The 17,247-nt window shown below is 42.5% G+C and overlaps 2 protein-coding genes across 3 annotated transcripts in view; one reads left to right on the forward strand and one right to left on the reverse strand.

Moving 5' to 3' along the window:
* Positions 1–1,965, forward strand: part of LOC121582884 (E3 ubiquitin-protein ligase UHRF2-like) — a 55,732-nt gene extending 53,767 nt beyond the window's left edge. For both annotated transcript variants that reach the window (XM_041899039.2, XM_041899038.2), the window contains one exon: positions 367–1,965. In XM_041899039.2, coding sequence (XP_041754973.2) covers positions 367–513 — 147 coding nt within the window. In that variant the 3' untranslated portion in view covers positions 514–1,965. The remainder of the gene's footprint in view (positions 1–366) is intronic.
* Positions 1,966–5,514: 3,549 nt separating this feature from the next.
* Positions 5,515–17,025, reverse strand: oaz1b (ornithine decarboxylase antizyme 1b). The gene is given in 6 exon segments (XM_041899040.1): positions 5,515–5,896; positions 6,684–6,769; positions 7,020–7,192; positions 13,048–13,134; positions 13,136–13,187; positions 16,793–17,025. Coding segments are annotated over 6 exon segments (663 nt in total). The 5' UTR covers positions 16,924–17,025; the 3' UTR covers positions 5,515–5,762.
* Between the last annotated feature and the right edge of the window lie 222 nt (positions 17,026–17,247).

The following is a 17,247-nucleotide window of genomic DNA, read 5'->3' on the forward strand; positions in this document are numbered from 1 at the left end:
GGTAGTTATCTAGCTGTGGCCATCTGGGTAGTATCAACAAGGGCTTTCTACAACTTAGCAAGATAGTTTTGAATCTAAACCATAAGCAATAGGCACGGATATGCATGACCAAACAATGCTACTGCCACCTTCTGGTTTGGAGTATTCTAATAACAAGGATGAGTGGCTGACGACTTCCAAGGTGTTTGCTGTGTGAAAACAAAAGGGATTGACTTCTGACACTGTTCAGAGGTGCTAAATACTGTTGACGGGCAAACGTTTGACAATCCTACCAGTGTGTCTGAGCTTTTAGATACCCATGCTGTTCTGTGACCTGTGGCATTCTCACTCTGTCTCTCACTCTCTCCCTCCCTTCCTCCACCCCAGACCTGTTTGCAGCGGTCTTTCCGAGCAGAAGTGTACACCTGCCCTGCATGTCGACACGACCTGGGTAAAGATTACGTCATGGTCCTCAACAAGACTCTACAGCTGCTGCTGGACCAGTTCTTTCCTGGCTACAGCAAGGGCCGATGAGGCCACACACACACACACACACACTCTACATGTACGCGGCGAAACACACACACACACAAGTAGTTACAAAAATCACATACCCATGATGAACACATACAAAACCTACGTATAGACTTACATAGGTACACGCATACACACGCCACCTGTTGAACTTGGACTGTCCCCATTTAACTTCACCAGCCTGAAATCATCCATGCCTCAGAAGACCTCCCCTGAGCACCACCCGCCCCTAACCCTGCCATGGTTTCCCTCCCTGAGTACCACCACCCCCTAACCCCCCAAAGTGTTCCCTCCCTCCCAAGCCTTCCATGTCCCTAGTCCGCAGAACTTATCTGTTCATCACATCTAGTGAACTAGGAAGTATTTAGTGTTGTGTGCATTGTGTCTGTGCACTTAGCTAGCTACCATCCATCTACCTGTCGATGTGAAGAACAGCCAGCGAGGATGCTAATGCTAACCATAGCCATGTAGAGAATATATGGCTCTAACGCTACGTAGCCTCCAGGGGGAAGGTGCCTGAGTTCAGCACCTATAGGGGTCAGGGGTTCGGGGTCACAACCTAGGGAAGGGGGGTGATGGGAAATGTAGTGTACAATGTTAGTTTCTTTCTTTGTTATTGGTCCATTTGAAGTTCAGCCTGTTCCTCCCTCTCTCCTTCTCTCTGATGATCTCTGTTCCTTTTTTGTTTGTTTTTGTGGTGATGTCCTTTTCATTCAAAGAATTCAGGATTTTTTAAAGACATGCAAATGCAAAATGTTTTAAATGATGCTATGGTCTCTAAAGCAGCAAACTGTGATGTGCATTCATTCCTACCGCTCAAGGCGCTAATATACAGAACAGAAAATAATTTCCTCTCTTCTGTATCGACTCGCAAGCTAATAGTCTCCTTCTCCTCTGTGAGCTCGTCCCCCCCTGCCCCTAGGGTTGCAAGATTCCGGTAACTGTCCAAAATGCCCAGGTTTTCCAGAAATCCTGGTTGAAAGATTCACGGAATCAGGAGGGAGAAAGCAGGAAATCTAGGAATCCTTCAACTGGGATAATTTAGAAAACCTTTGAAAATGTTGGGAACATTTTGCAACCTTACCTGCCCCCCAGTCGTGTACTCTATCTACCACTACCGTGGACTACAGTAACTGTCTAGACGTCAAGTGGACGCTTCGCTTCAGCATTAGTGTTGTGTTCTATGTTTTTATTGAAGAAAAAATATGTTGAAAAGAAAAAAGTAATGTCTATAATTTCTTAAAATGCTACTACAACATATGCCATTTTTCTATAATTTTTGTTGCCTATTCAATTTTAGTCATTAGTTATTATTTTTATGTGGCAACATTTACCTGCTGCGGTGTCAGCCTGATTGAAGAGTTTCATTGCTTCATATTGTGATCTGAAATTTTATACACGGTATAATAATACTTTATGTACCTATTAAATATTTTGATTCCAGAAAACTAACTATTTTCTGTTCAGATTTCTCCCAAGCTGGGCTTCTGCGGGCCTCAGCTGAAACATTGGGTTCTGGCTGCCATTAATGCCAAGAAGATATACCTTCCTCTCTGCCCCTGTCACTCCACCTCATATTCAGATTCCACCTAGTTTCTATTGCTTTTACATACCCAGTGCTATAACATCTGTGAAGGGGAGTGAAGGAGAAACTTGCCTGCATTTACACAGGCAGCCCAATTCTGATCTTCTGCCACTAATTGGTCTTTTGACCAATCAGATTAGATCTTTTGCCAATAATTGGGCAAAATATCTGAATTGGGCTGCCTGTTAAAACGCAGCCTCTCTATACATAGGTGAGTCTTGAGATTTAGAATGTTAATGCTTAGGGGCCCCATGTATAGGTAGTTACCTATTACCTACTCAACAGCTGAGCTGATTAGTGTACTAGAGCCTCAGCCAGGTGCTGTGCTATGGCCTTGTTACTATACTAGGCGAACAGTTTCTACGATGAAGTGTAAATAGTCCCGAACGCTGAGCTGAGTCTGCAGGATGGAACGTTAGACTTTCTGTGCCATTGAGTGCAACGTAACGGTTCCACTTTAAAACCCAGACAGATAAACCCATGGAGAAGGTAATCACAGAATGACTGATGGTAGAATAGAGCCAGGTTTTCTTGAGTAGAGGATTTCACCCCTGGATTCTGCAGGTGATACCGCATACATACAAAGAACATGAGATGGCGTGCCACTGCAACGTTTCCATTTTAATGATCAGAGATAAACTCATTGAGAAGGTAGTCACTGTCTGTGACTAAGGTTGTCTTTAGTGTAAGGACTAGGGAGAGGATTATTTCACCCTTGGATTCTGCAGAAACCAATGCCATACATAAAAAATTGTGGAGTACAGCCATGTAGTCTTGACTGAGTAGACTAAACAGGATTTCTCACCTCGATTGTGCAGGTAAAACGCCATACATACAAAATGGTGCAGGCGATAACAGGGAATATTGTGGTTGTTGACCTCATGGTGGGAAGGAAGGAGCGTTCCCTTGTGGTGAGCTGCCACCTAGTGGAGTAACATCGTATTACACTGTTTTCAAGCCTGTAATACCATAGCATCATTTTGTAACTGACCTATTTCGCTTACTGTGCAAACATTAATAGGGCTGTGTTCTGATTCTCTAACCTTCTCCTGAAGTGTGCACTAGTATGAATTTAAAATAATTGGATTAGTGCAAGCATAGCTGGATGGCATTTCAACCACATTCCTCACACCAGTCCATTACTTTTAAATCCATGAGGGGGGAGTGTACGAGTGCATACTTCTGGAGAAGGGTAGAGAATGGGAATGTAGCCCTAGTGTGTGAACAAGGGCTTTTTATTAAATTAATCTCTTGATTCCGCGCATCCTCAAAATGCATCAGAAGGTCCGAAGGGAGAGGACCTTGGCCCTCTTCCTCCAATACAGTTGACATAGCAAAGACAAATTGAATAAGCCATGGAACCCATTTCAATAACTACTGCTCCGTTTACACAGGGAGCCCAATTCTGATCTTTGCCTAATTATTGGCACAAGATTGCATTTGTCAAAAATACCAATTAGTGGCAAAAGATCAGAATTGGCTGCCTTTAATTCAATCAATTGCATTTCACTCCGCATATATTTAAACTATCAGAGAGATGTTAAGTGTTTGAACTGTCAAATTTTATTGCAAAGAAATACTGAACAGTAACTAGTATACACTTGTGGTCAACTTCTGGAATAAGAACCACTGCCCCCATGATCATGCAAATGTGTCACATCCAGTGTGTTTTTGTTTAAATCAAATAAAAAATGTAAAGTGCATTAACAAAGAACAAGACATTACAGAATAGGAAAAAATCCATAAGACTATGCATAAGAGACAGGGAGACAATGGTATTTTCTTACTTTTATTATCACAGAAGCACAATAGGTCCCACTATGCAAGGTGAACAAACTTATAAACTAGATGAAGAAACGGAATGCTAATCCAAATATTCAATCAAACATCACAGCAATTTTATCCAAACAATGGTACAATAATTTTCAGGTATACATGAAAGAAAAGCAAAAAGGACTAGACTTTTTTTGTTGCTTTGTACCAATTAATCTGTCCATTTTACATGATATTTAGTTCTCACATTGAAGCACCCAAACCAGTTACACAAAACAGCATTCACATGTGCTCTCCAACACTAAAGGCTAAAGGGCTATTATCCAGCAATGAAGTACCAATATTGGAGGTTTTTGCTTAAAAGCAATGTTTACACACATTACTACATTTGTCAGGACTTGAGTGCTTTTTTATCAAACTGATTTTATCAAAATGTTTGTCACATTAAAGGTGGGGCGGACATGTTTTGTTTTTATAGCTTAGCCAATGAAATAAAAAGCTTATCTAATATAGCCAATTAAATAAAAGCATATCTTATACCTTAGCCAATCAAATAAAAGCTGGAGTACCCAAGTGTTAACCTGATGACTTGATTTTTTACATTCAAGAAATGAAAAATCCTCCTCCTTCCGTCTATCAACACAACAAGAATAAAACAGACAATCGATTGATGATAATAGTTATGAGAATGGCAATATGCTCAAAGTCATTAAAAACATGGTTCCCTCTTAAGTAATGAACAAAATACCAATGAAACCTAAATAATAAAGAACTTAACAAAGGGATAAAAGAGAGAGAGAAATGTCAGCCAAGCTGTGAAACTGGGGGATACAATATCTAAACTAATCATCCACTTCATTTGAACACAAAAGCATGGAAGGCTGTAAGCACTTGGGTCACATAGGAGAGTGGGGTTGGGTGGTACAGGGGAAGGTGGGGCAGTGGGTAAGCCTGGATCCCAAACTGAATTGCTCCATTTCACACAATTGGTTCACTTCACAATTGTGGTCATCACAGCATGGCCACCAGACTTCAGTCTGGCTGAACCATCTCTTCATTGAAACAGTTTGTGAAACAATAGTGAAAACAGCACAATTCAGGTTGGGATCCAGGCTAGGCAGGGGGCTGTTCCAGAAAGCAGGAACAATGTGTTACTTAGCCAGCTAAATGTCATAACTACCGTAATTTTCGGACTATAAGCCGCGCCTTTTTCCCCATTTTTCGACCCTGCGGCTTATATAACAGTGCGGCTAATCTATGGATTTTTTACAGCTAACGGCCACTAGAAGACCTCCTAAATCTATGGATTTTACAGGTTACAGTCCACCAACTTTAACTCTATGGGCTCTATGACCGGTCCGCGCCCCCCACCTTTAAGCGGCGGGCTCCAGCAGGAAAAGCTGGAGGCCGGAAAAGAGTGAGACAGGTAGCGCGCAAAAGTAAAAGTGGAACCGAGAGTGGTACGAGAGACAGAACGAGAGCAAGACAGACAGACATTACGAGAGCGAGACAGTTTGTCTCTTTCCCGACAATCCCCTCTGTGCACGAACCCTTACATATGGTAATTAAACATTAAAACATCTGCGGCTTATAGTCCAGTGCGGCTTATATATGTACACATCATTCAATATCATTCAATTTAGCTGCTGCGGCTTATACTCCGGTGCGCCTTATAGTGCAGAAAATACGGTAAACATTCTGAAATTACTTAATCTTTCCTAGAAAATAGAATTGAAATGGTATGACTGACTCGACAACCAATAAACCCATATTCAGGTTTAACTTTCTAAATAAACCAGAAAATCAAAAGAGGCCTATATCTGGCTGTTTATCAAAGTTAGCTGGCTAAGTTGATGATCCTGCTTTCTGGAACACCCCACAGGGGTCAGCGCTAATCCTCATCAGAGGAAGAGTCCTTGTCAAAGTTGTAGGCCATGAAGAAAACGTCAGGTCGTAGCGGGACAAGGGCATGGCCCGGTTTCACTATCTCGAAGCCCAGAAAGCTGAACGTGCGTACAAGTTTAGCTGTGGGGACACACGGACACATATTAGAAGAAATTACCTTCCATCATAAACAGTGAGCTCCAAAAGTATTGGGACAGTGACACACATTTTCTTGTTTTGGATAGTCCTGAATGAATCGTGAATAATGATGTGTGAGAAAGTTAGATGCACAAATATCATACTCCAAAGACATTGTAATGATGAGAGGTTAGCATAACAGGGGAGGTTAGCATTTTGGGAGGTATGATATTTGTGCGTCTGCAACTTTCTCATTATTCACGATTCATTCAGGACTATCCGTAATCATGGTAGCATCCACATTAATGTAGAAGTGTTTAGAAACATATTATATTCTTATTTACAATAAAAGTGACTCCAAAATGGCACAATACCTATTTACCATTCATTTCTATTGGGCACAAAATGATCTGAAACACAACCAAAAGAAACAGCAAATGCATCCAACAAGTTTGTAGTCACAAGCTTGATGTAATCATTACGTGCTAGGAATATGGAACCAAATACTAAACTTTTGACTACTTTAAGTTAATTTGTCCCAATACTTTTAGTCTCCTAAAATGGGGGGACTATGTACAGAAAGTGCTGTAATTTCTAAACGGTTCACCCGATATGGATGAAAATACCCTCAAATTAAACCTTGGTCATTGTATCATTTAAAATCCAAAGGGCTGGAGTACAGAGCCAAACCAACAAAAAACATGTCACTGTCCCAATACTTTGAGCTCACTGTGTGTGTGTGTGCTATCTATTGAGATCATAATAGGTTTGGTGAATACGCTTTACATACCGCGATCATCTCTGTTCTTGTAAAAGCAGACGAACACGCTGACAACTTCAAGATGTTCTTCCGCATACTCCAAAAGAGCCGCAAAACTGTAGAGAGAGAGGGAGACAGGGTTAGTTAGACAACATTAGATTATTAGGCCTTCTGTAGCTCAGTTGGTAGAGCATGGCGCTTGCAACGCCAGGGTTGTGGGTTCGATTCCCACGGGGGGCCAGTATGAAAATGTATGCACTCACTAACTGTAAGTTGCTCTGGATAAGAGCGTCTGCTAAATGACAAAAACAAAATGTAAAAAACTAAAAAATTATACACGCGTATCTTCACATACAGAGCACACACCTCTCCTTGCTGCCCTCAGGGAGCGGGTCCATCGGTATCTCCACATACAGAGCGTTCCCGCTCAGCACCGCGTCCCAGTGGATCACCTTGGAAACAGTGGGCCGACTTTGGAAGTGGAGAATCCCGGGGCGACCGTTCCCCGCAGGCTCCTCTGTCACAGTCAACTTCCGGTCCTGGAAAACCAACATAGAGGGAAGGAGGGAGCGTTCATCAATAATTTCACTTGAAGAAGGGATCGTTTATGAACCAACTCCCTGGATGACTTCAGGATTGTGTTCACTAGAGCATACTAATAACATTTTAGCAATGGAAAAGTAATTGGTGTTTTTATTTCAAACAGTACTTCACACTATATGCAAATCCTGCCTACAGCTTCTAAAAACGGCTTGGTAGAGTTTGCGGCCAACCAAATAATTATAAATGAGTAAGTGTTTTCCAATTGTGCGGGCCCTCAGCTAATCAGCCGGTTACAGACTCATTGTCAGCCGGCTACTTTTTCCACTTCATATTAACTAGGCTACTTTTCATTTAAATGTTTCAATTCGCTAGTTTGTCGAGCCCTCTCCTGCTAGAATCAACAATATGCATCTTCTAGCGACCTATTGATAGAATAGGCACCTGTCAGTCACAAAGCGAGCGATGACAGGAAAACGCAGTCTGCCGTCTGTCCCGCCTTCCAGTACAATGTGTGTGCGCTGTGGTTGGTTGCAGTCAAATTTCTTTACACGGAGGAGGGAGAGAGAGCATGATGCTCGTGAATTTGCACGTCCCACGTAACGTGGTAACGATGAGTTGAAATCCACGACTAATTATTATTTTCTGGGAAATGTATTTATTTTCCTTCGCGTTCACATAGCCAGCCACGCAGAGTCATGGCGCATTGTAGGCTATTTACTGTGCTTTGATTCACAACTGAACAGCAAGTGTTGACTAGTTTATAAAAGGTTTCGAACTGACTGAATAAAGTTGATCTCCTATACACCTTTGCCATTCATAAATCATGCAACGTGATTATTTATCCATGGTATCGCTTCGGGACAAGTAAACCAAAGGATTTCCTAGGTTTCCTTTCCTAGGATGTCGAGGCTTGCCAGACAGTAACTAAAGTGACCGACTCTAGTCTTGTTAGTCAGTGTAGCCTACCGAATCACGTTGGTTAGAGAGACGTTCTTTTGGCTCCCTAATTTGCATAGACTATTGGCAGGCCAATGCTTTTTGGCGATTATCTGCAGATAAATTATGAAAACATTCGATGAAGAATCATCACTGCAGGAACAATAGGTAGGTTCCTCACGGAATCCAGGCATTAAAACGGAATTCAACAATATATTAACCATAATAGGGAACCAACTAAATGTTTTGAAAATGTATTCACTTGCCTAAGTTTATCATGATGGAAACAGAAAATGTCAGTCAACTTTCCAGAAGTTGACAAAACAAAATCCAATAGACAAGCTGGGATCTTTTTGTGTCTGTAAAATGTATTATCCGAGAAATGTCGGTGGAAACACTTATGTGCAAATATTGATATAATAACCACCATATCGAAACTTGGAATCACGTGATGACGTGTGGTCCTCCCACTACGACTCGTCGGGAAAGCATGCAGTTTATTAGGCTACAGATTAAATAAATGATGATGAACTTCACAGGGTGTTCAAAGTGCAAAGCGATGAGCTTGATGCTCCTTTCCAATAAATATTGATGGTCTTATTCTGGTGACATGATCATTGATGCTTGGCTGCCATTTGACAAATAAAACTAATATCGCTCTTTTGTCCATAATCATTTCATAATGTAGGCTATACCCACACTGTATCTGCGAGCTGTTGGCTAGAGCGCACATGCCAATACCAGAGTGGGCACACTTGCTATATATAATGTTTTCTTTATATTGTTTATATCCCAGGACAAATTAGCTACCAACAGCAAGCTAGCTAGCTAAATGTCCATGAATGTTTCATATGCGTTTCAACCTGTGCCCAAATTAATATAGTTGGTTCAGAGTGCGTTTTGATATTTCAACCTGCGTGTCCTGATCCGAGTCTGTTGTGGATGGACAAAAATCAACATGCGCGTGCCCGGTGTAGTCAGCACGTTAGAAAAACATTTATCCAGCTCGACTGCGTCACGGCACAGACATGGCAAAGCAATCGCTGAATTTGTCTCGAGCAGGATGATCTAAATAGATACGTTTCATAGCTCTACGATAGAAAATCCTCAAACCTAAAATAAGTAAATAAGTAATTGTGTGGAAGTCAAACATTTGTTTTACATCAGAGGCAGACACATTGCATTTGCTCAGAACGACATAGTCGAGCCCTTTACATAGCCCTTCTCCCCTTGTCTATAAGAGGGATACACACAGTTTAAATGGCCCAAATGATGATTTAGGCGTTCACAAATGTAACAGATTTTGACTATCACTAATGTCATGGTAAACTAATAAAGAAGATAAAATATTTTGAGTAGATGTTCCTAAAACAAATTCTAACTATATATGGACACATTATAAAGTATGAAAAGGCTTATTCGTTCACAATTATTATTATTTTTTATAATATATTTGTCTATATTTTATTATACTTTTGTGTACTTGATCATATGTGTACTAGATTGTTGAAGTGTTTTTTTCTCAGACATAAATAAGCAATTCCAGGTGAAAGCCAAAGGTCATTGCTTTCTAGGGGGGAAACACTACTACATTAATAAGATATTGCCCTCTTGCTAGATTGATGACTAAAGCCATAGCGAAACATTGCAAAACGGCTGTCAGCTCAACTGGTTAAAGGTGAAATATGCAGAAATAGCTCCGCCATTTCCTGGTCGCTGAAATTCTAATAGTTCGCCTAATTTCAGTTTATGTGACAAAACAAGCAATGTAGAGCATAATTATACCATCTAAACCACTGTGAAATACAATATACACTGCTCAAAAAAATAAAGGGAACACTAAAATAACACATCCTAGATCTGAATGAATGAAATAATCTTAAATACTTTTTTCTTTACATAGTTGAATGTGCTGACAACAAAATCACACAAAAATTATCAATGGAAATCAAATGTATCAACCCATGGAGGTCTGGATTTGGAGTCACCCTCAAAATTAAAGTGGAAAACCACACTACAGGCTGATCCAACATTGATGTAATGTCCTTAAAACAAGTCAAAATGAGGCTCAGTAGTGTGTGTGGCCTCCACGTGCCTGTATGACCTCCCTACAACGCCTGGGCATGCTCCTGATGAGGTGGCGGATGGTCTCCTGAGGGATCTCCTCCCAGACCTGGACTAAAGCATCCGCCAACTCCTGGACAGTCTGTGGTGCAACGTGGCGTTGGTGGATGGAGCGAGACATGATGTCCCAGATGTGCTCAATTGGATTCAGGTCTGGGGAACGGGTGGGCCAGTCCATAGCATCAATGCCTTCCTCTTGCAGGAACTGCTGACACACTCCAGCCACATGAGGTCTAGCATTGTCTTGCATTAGGAGGAACCCAGGGCCAACCGCACCAGCATATGGTCTCACAAGGGGTCTGAGGATCTCATCTCGGTACCTAATGGCAGTCAGGCTACCTCTGGCGAGCACATGGAGGGCTGTGCGGCCCCCCAAAGAAATGCCACCCCACACCATGACTGACACACCGCCAAACCGGTCATGCTGGAGGATGTTGCAGGCAGCAGAACGTTCTCCACGGCGTCTCCAGACTCTGTCACGTGCTCAGTGTGAACCTGCTTTCATCTGTGAAGAGCACAGGGCGCCAGTGGCAAATTTGCCAATCTTGGTGTTCTCTGGCAAATGCCAAACGTCCTGCACGGTGTTGGGCTGTAAGCACAACCCCCACCTGTGGACGTCGGGCCCTCATACCACCCTCATGGAGTCTGTTTCTGACCGTTTGAGCAGACACATGCACATTTCTGGCCTGCTGGAGGTCATTTTGCAGGGCTCTGGCAGTGCTCCTCCTGCTCCTCCTTGCACAAAGGCGGAGGTAGCAGTCCTGCTGCTGGGTTGTTGCCCTCCTACGGCCTCCTCCACGTCTCCTGGTGGCGCCTCCATGCTCTGGACACTACGCTGACAGACACAGCAAACCTTCTTGCCACAGCTCGCATTGATGTGCCATCCTGGATGAGCTGCACTACCTGAGCCACTTGTGTGGGTTGTAGACTCCGTCTCATGCTACCACTAGAGTGAAAGCACCGCCAGCATTCAAAAGTGACCAAAACATCAGCCAGGAAGCATAGGAACTGAGAAGTGGTCTGTGGTCACCACCTGCAAAACCAGTCCTTTATTGGGGGTGTCTTGCTAATTGCCTATAATTTCCACCTGTTGTCTATTCCATTTGCACAACAGCATGTGAAATTGATTGTCAATCAGTGTTGCTTCCTAAGTGGACAGTTTGATTTCACAGAAGTGTGATTGACTTGGAGTTACATTGTGTTGTTTAAGTGTTCCCTTTATCTTTTTGAGCAGTGTATATACAAAAGTATGTGGGCACCCCTTCAAATGAGTGGATTAGGCTATTTCAGCCACACCCGTTGCTGACAGGTGTATAAAATCGAGCACACAGCCATGCAATCTCTATAGACAAACATTGGCAGTAAAATGGCCTTACTGAAGAGCTCAGTGACTTTCAACGTGGCACCGTCATAGGATGCCACCTTTCCAACAAGTCAGTTCGTCAAATTTCTGCCCTGCTAGAGCTGCCCGGGTCAACTGTAAGTGCTGTTATTGTGAAGTGGAAACGTCTAGGAGCACAGCCGCGAAGTGGTAGGCCACACAAGCTCACAGAACGGGACCACCGAGTGCTGAAGCGAGTAGTGCGTAAAAATTGTCTGTCCTCGGTTGAAACACTCACTACAGAGTTCCAAACTGCCTCTGGAAGCAACGTCAGCACAAGAACTGTTCGTTGGGAGCTTCATGGAATGGGTTTCCACGGCCGAGCAGCCACACAAGTCTAAGATCACCATGCGCAATGCCAAGCGTCGGCTGGAGTGGTATAATGCTCGCCGCCATTGGACTCTGGAGCAGTGGAAACGCGTTCTCTCTAGTGATGAATCACGCTTCACCATCTGGCAGTCCGACGGACGAATCTGGGTTTGGCGGATGGCGACGCTACCTGCCACAATGCAGAGTGCCAACTGTAAAGTTAGGTGGAGGAGGAATAATGGTCTGGGGCTGTTTTCCATGGTTCGGGCTAGGCTCCTTAGTTCCAGTGAAAGGAAATCTTTATGCTACAGCATACAATGACATTCTAGACGATTCTGTGCTTCCAACTTTGTGGCAACAGTTTGGGGAAGGTCCTGTTTCAGCATGAAAATGCCCCAGTGCACAAAGCGAGGTCCATACAGAAATGGTTTGTCGAGAAGAACTTGAATGACCTGCACAGAGCCCTGAACTTAACCCCATCGAACACCTTTGGGATGAATTGGAACGCCGACTGCGAGCCAGGCCTAATCGCCCAACATCAGTGCCCCGACCTCACTAATGCTCTTGCGGCTGAATGGAAGCAAGTCCCTGCAGCAATGTTCCAATATCTAGTGGAAAGCCTTCCCAGAAGAGTGGAGGCTGTTATAAAGCAAAGGGGGGACCAACTCCATATTAATGCCCATGAATTTGGAATGAGATGTTCGACGAGCACATGTCCACATACACTACATTACCAAAAATATAGAATTTTCACCTGTTTGAAGCTGGTGTACAAAACTGAAAGTAAATGACACACAATCGAAACTTAACGGGAAGCATAGAAATATCACACATAGAACATATCTACCGCTTCTTAAGACTTTCTTTCAATGAGAAAGACAGATCTATAACTCACATTTCTATGTGAATTTGGTCGGGTCGGCCAAAAAGTAACATATTGCAGCTTTAAATTGTAATATCTTAAATATATTTGCAGTATGCGATGAGTGCGTGTGATGTCTTGGTGTGTTATAGGAGTATGCATAATATGAATGTTTCATATGAAAGATTCTATTATGGTTGCATTTGCATGAGCGTTGTTAAATGTGCGCATGTACTCACAGAGTAGAGCGGCCGAGCTGAAGGAGTGTGATCCCGTTGACCATTCCCTCGCCCACCTGGGATCTTCAGGGGTGGGAGAGGGGCATCAGGAGCACCACAGAGGCCCCGGACTGCGGGTACTACAACAGTGTAGGGACAGGCTGGACAGGGAGGGGAGGGAGAGACACAGATTCATCTTTCATTTTTGTTTTTAAGCTTTTGATTGCAATAAGACTCTGAATATGCGAGATAATGTGGCTTAAATCTTGTGTTGCCCAGTGTATTTTAATTATTTGGTGTAATACAGGCCGACTAGATAATGGCTTGGTCGGATAAGTGCAGGAATGATGGCGTGGGTGTTTAACGGTGATGTGATTATGCGCAACAAAGCTTGATGTATCAAGTGCAAGTAAAATTGGTAACCAAAATACTGATTGTGTGATTTCATTCACCCTCATACTGCATTATATTGGTTGGAACTGTTGTCCATGTAGGCAGTGGCGTGTATTCATGGATGCCAAGGGAAGCCAGGCTTCCCCACAAAAATAAATAAAAACAACATACAATAATTGTCTGTTTCGTCTCTCTGTGTTTCATAATTGTCCTTCAATTCGCAAGAGGCTGAATGTATCTCACCGGAGAAAGCATCAGAGCGAGCGAAACAGCGCCCCTCTAGCTCTGTTAGTGTAGGCCATTGATCTGATGCTGTCTGATTCAAAAGAGTATGACATTGTTGCCGCCTGTAGTATTGAATGCAAGGGAAGCCAGCGAGCATTTGGCCTCCCTTGATAAAAAAAAGTATAAAACAATAGCCAATCAGCGTTGAGCTAAACTGAGTGCGCTCAACTGTGAATGGTCCTGTGCACCATAAAAAAGTGGCAAAGGAAGCCAGTTTGGATTTGTCTTCACTCCAATCACATCGAGAGCAAAACATCAGAGAAAACAAAAACTTGAAATGTTGGATCGTTGTCCTCCAGTGACTAGCTAGCTAGTTAAAATTGTCCCTTTCCTAAATTAGCCATGGATGGAGATCGGGATTTGGACTTGTGGTTTTACTTAATTCTCTGTACTGGCCAATGATTATAACGGCAATTCTGATCCAACCATAAATTCATACATTGTGCCCCTGGCCTGAGAGGATGTAAGTTCAATATGTAGCTAGATATAGTAGGCTAATGTTATGCATTTATGCCCATGAAAGGAAGTTAGGCTAGCGAGCAAGCCTTTTAGCCAGGTAGCCTAGGACAACAAAAAATAAAAGCTGTATAACTGAGTCATAGACCGTTTCGTCAACACGAAAAGACAGAGGGTGAGTCAACATGTTTTTTTTCTACTTGCACAAACACACAGAAATCAGATCCATAGACATCCACATATTTAGCGTACGTTGATTGGACTAAATTGTTTTTGGTATCTTTAGTTGACACTGTATTAGACTAAGCAGCGGTGATTTGATGATGAAGTTGAAATGGTGCTGGAAGAGTCGCGGCAGCTCCAGTTCTCTTTGCGACTTGCGGTAACTCTCAGTGGTTTTAAATCAATAGTTGTTTACTAGTCTGAAAATGTTGTTAATATTAACTTGCTTGACCATGCTGTAGGTCATGTAACTGTTTGTTACATGCAATATGCTTTGTGGACTTTACCGGACAGAGGTTGCTCTCCGGTTTTGTGATGAAACAAAAGATGTGGTTGAATTTACTCTGCCACTGCGTCTTCTTATTTTTTCGGCTTTAGGATCACGGTCGCAAGGCATGTGAACTAACAGGTTATAGAGCAAACAACGCAATGATCAAATCAAATTTTATTGGTCACATACACATATTTAGCAGATGTTATTGCAGGTGTAGCAAAATGCTTTATCACAACAATTACCACAACATATAGGTTGTAATATGGCTTTCTTTCCCTGGATTGGCTTCCCCAGTCATTTTACCCAAGCACCGCTACTGCTTGTGAGCTCACCACCTCCTTCATAATTGTGATACTCATTGAAAGGGCAAAATGTAATGTCACACTAAAGCCATATAATCTAAACAAATTGTATTATTCCAAGGCAAAACGACATCATTAATAAACATGATCCATCATGTATGTGATGATAGCATTGTATGGTACACAGAAGGTTGCCTAACGCCCTTCAGGGAACATCTGGAGGCTGCCTTGAATCAGGAGGGCACTAGTGATGGGTCATTCGCGAACGAACGACTCTTTTTGGTGAACGTCGGGAGCCGAATCGCATCGGTGAAAGAGCCGTTCATTTGGCGCTGACTGCTACTGCTGCCTTTTGAGCTAAAAAACAACGTTATTATCGAGAGGGTGAATCCTCCCCTCACCGCAAAAACAATACATAGTGGGGAGAGCGTGTCACGCTAATTTTTTCAGGGCATAAATTTTTTTTTGGGGGGGGCAGGTAAAATTGTATTTGAACGCGCATTTCACGATCTGACATAATTGTAGCTTACCTTTTGCGCTATACGTTGGATATCGGGATTTTTTCCCCCCAGGGTTTTAGCTAGGTACATTTTTTGAACGAAGAGCCGTTTGGGAGCCGGCTCGTTTAAGTGAACGGAGCCGAAAAGACTCGGAATGCCCCACGATGGGAAAAACGTGCACAATCTAAAATGCGTATCTGCCCGATGAACTATGAACAAAAACCTGCCAGTCAAAAGTATAAGTAGCCTACTACATTTACGTCATTTAGCAGACGCTCTTATCCAGAGCGACTTACAGTTAGTGAGTGCATAATTTTTTTTTCTCTTTCTTCATACTACATGAAATAATGAATTCATCCCACGTAGATATGTAATTGCAACATTCTTTCATTTATTCTGATGAACTCAAAAAATACTTTGACATTATGACTCCAATATTGTTTTGGGTGTATCATTTTGAGGGACGAATATTATAAAGGTGTAATGTTACAATGTAACTGTAAAAGCGTTTGTGACGTCAAAATGGAGGACCGACGATGCGTCACTTAGGCCTTACATTTTAGTCATTTAGCAAACGTTCTTATCCAGAGCGACTTACAGTTTTCATACTGGCCACCCGTGGGAATCGAACCCACAACCCTGGCGTTGCAAGCGCCATGCTCTACCAACTGAGCCCCTGATTAAATAATAAATTGTGTTTAGAGAGACAAAAGGTAACAACGGACGCGGATTTCCACAATGCGTGTTTCTTCTGTTTTTTAAGTTGCTCATCCATGAAACAAGCCATTCTAATGACAGTTTCATTTTGGCCCTTTTAATTCGTTGACCAGCGAGTTAACGGTGGCTAGCTACCTGACTATGTGTGCTTTCAGGTGGCAAGCTAGCTAACTACACACTCACAGCTAACGTTAGCTCATCTTATCTAGCTAAACTACAAAACGATGTCATTGGCAACCATTGAAATAAATGGTTAAGGTGTTCCATTTATGAAATGTGATAATTGATATAGCTAGGCTTCCTAGAGGACCTTGATAATGTAGCTAGCAAGCTAACCGTTTAGCCTAGCTTCTGTTATATAAATGACGTCTCTAGGCTAGCTAGTTTAGGATAACGGTAAGGGAGAGGACTAACCTGAAACAATATCATTCTTCACTCCAAATTGATTTAGGATATTTTTCATAGATTGCCTAGCTAGCTAACCAGTTCTGGACAAATATTAATATTTTACACGTCATAAGAAATTAAATCCCAGTTTATATTCGTAGCTACTTCCTCGTCACTGAAAAATGCACCATCCCCCACTTCACTTCGCTATTTTCTCCGTCTTCACTTACTTGCCAATCATGTCACAAATATTAACGTTACTACTTAAATCCGCCATTGTAGTACAGCACTGTGGTTTTCCTTCTTTCTCGCGAGCAAAGCAATGACTGTTTAAGATCCGCTGGAGGTTGGATTTTACCATCCGGCCTCGGAGAGAGACACGACTGGCTTCTGACTGTTCACTGCAATGGTCGGCTGAGGAATAGGGCTCGATCAGTGCTGAACTCAAGCTATGAGCCCCGAGCTACGTAGGGAAAAACAAGCGATACGTAGCTAGTTAGAGGTGAAGATAGCTACATGGGGGCGTCTTCTGTGCAAGTGGAAAAATACCAAGACTAGCAAACTAACAACAAAGACAGACAGACAGACAGCAGGGCTGATGTTTGTCATCAAGGTAAAAAAAGTTCAATGTGAAGTCTCCATGCAACATTATAATTAGTCTTTCAGTTACATTTCATTTGTTTGA

This window comes from Coregonus clupeaformis, chromosome 15, assembly GCF_020615455.1.
Source record: "Coregonus clupeaformis isolate EN_2021a chromosome 15, ASM2061545v1, whole genome shotgun sequence".
Lineage (NCBI taxonomy): Eukaryota > Metazoa > Chordata > Actinopteri > Salmoniformes > Salmonidae > Coregonus > Coregonus clupeaformis.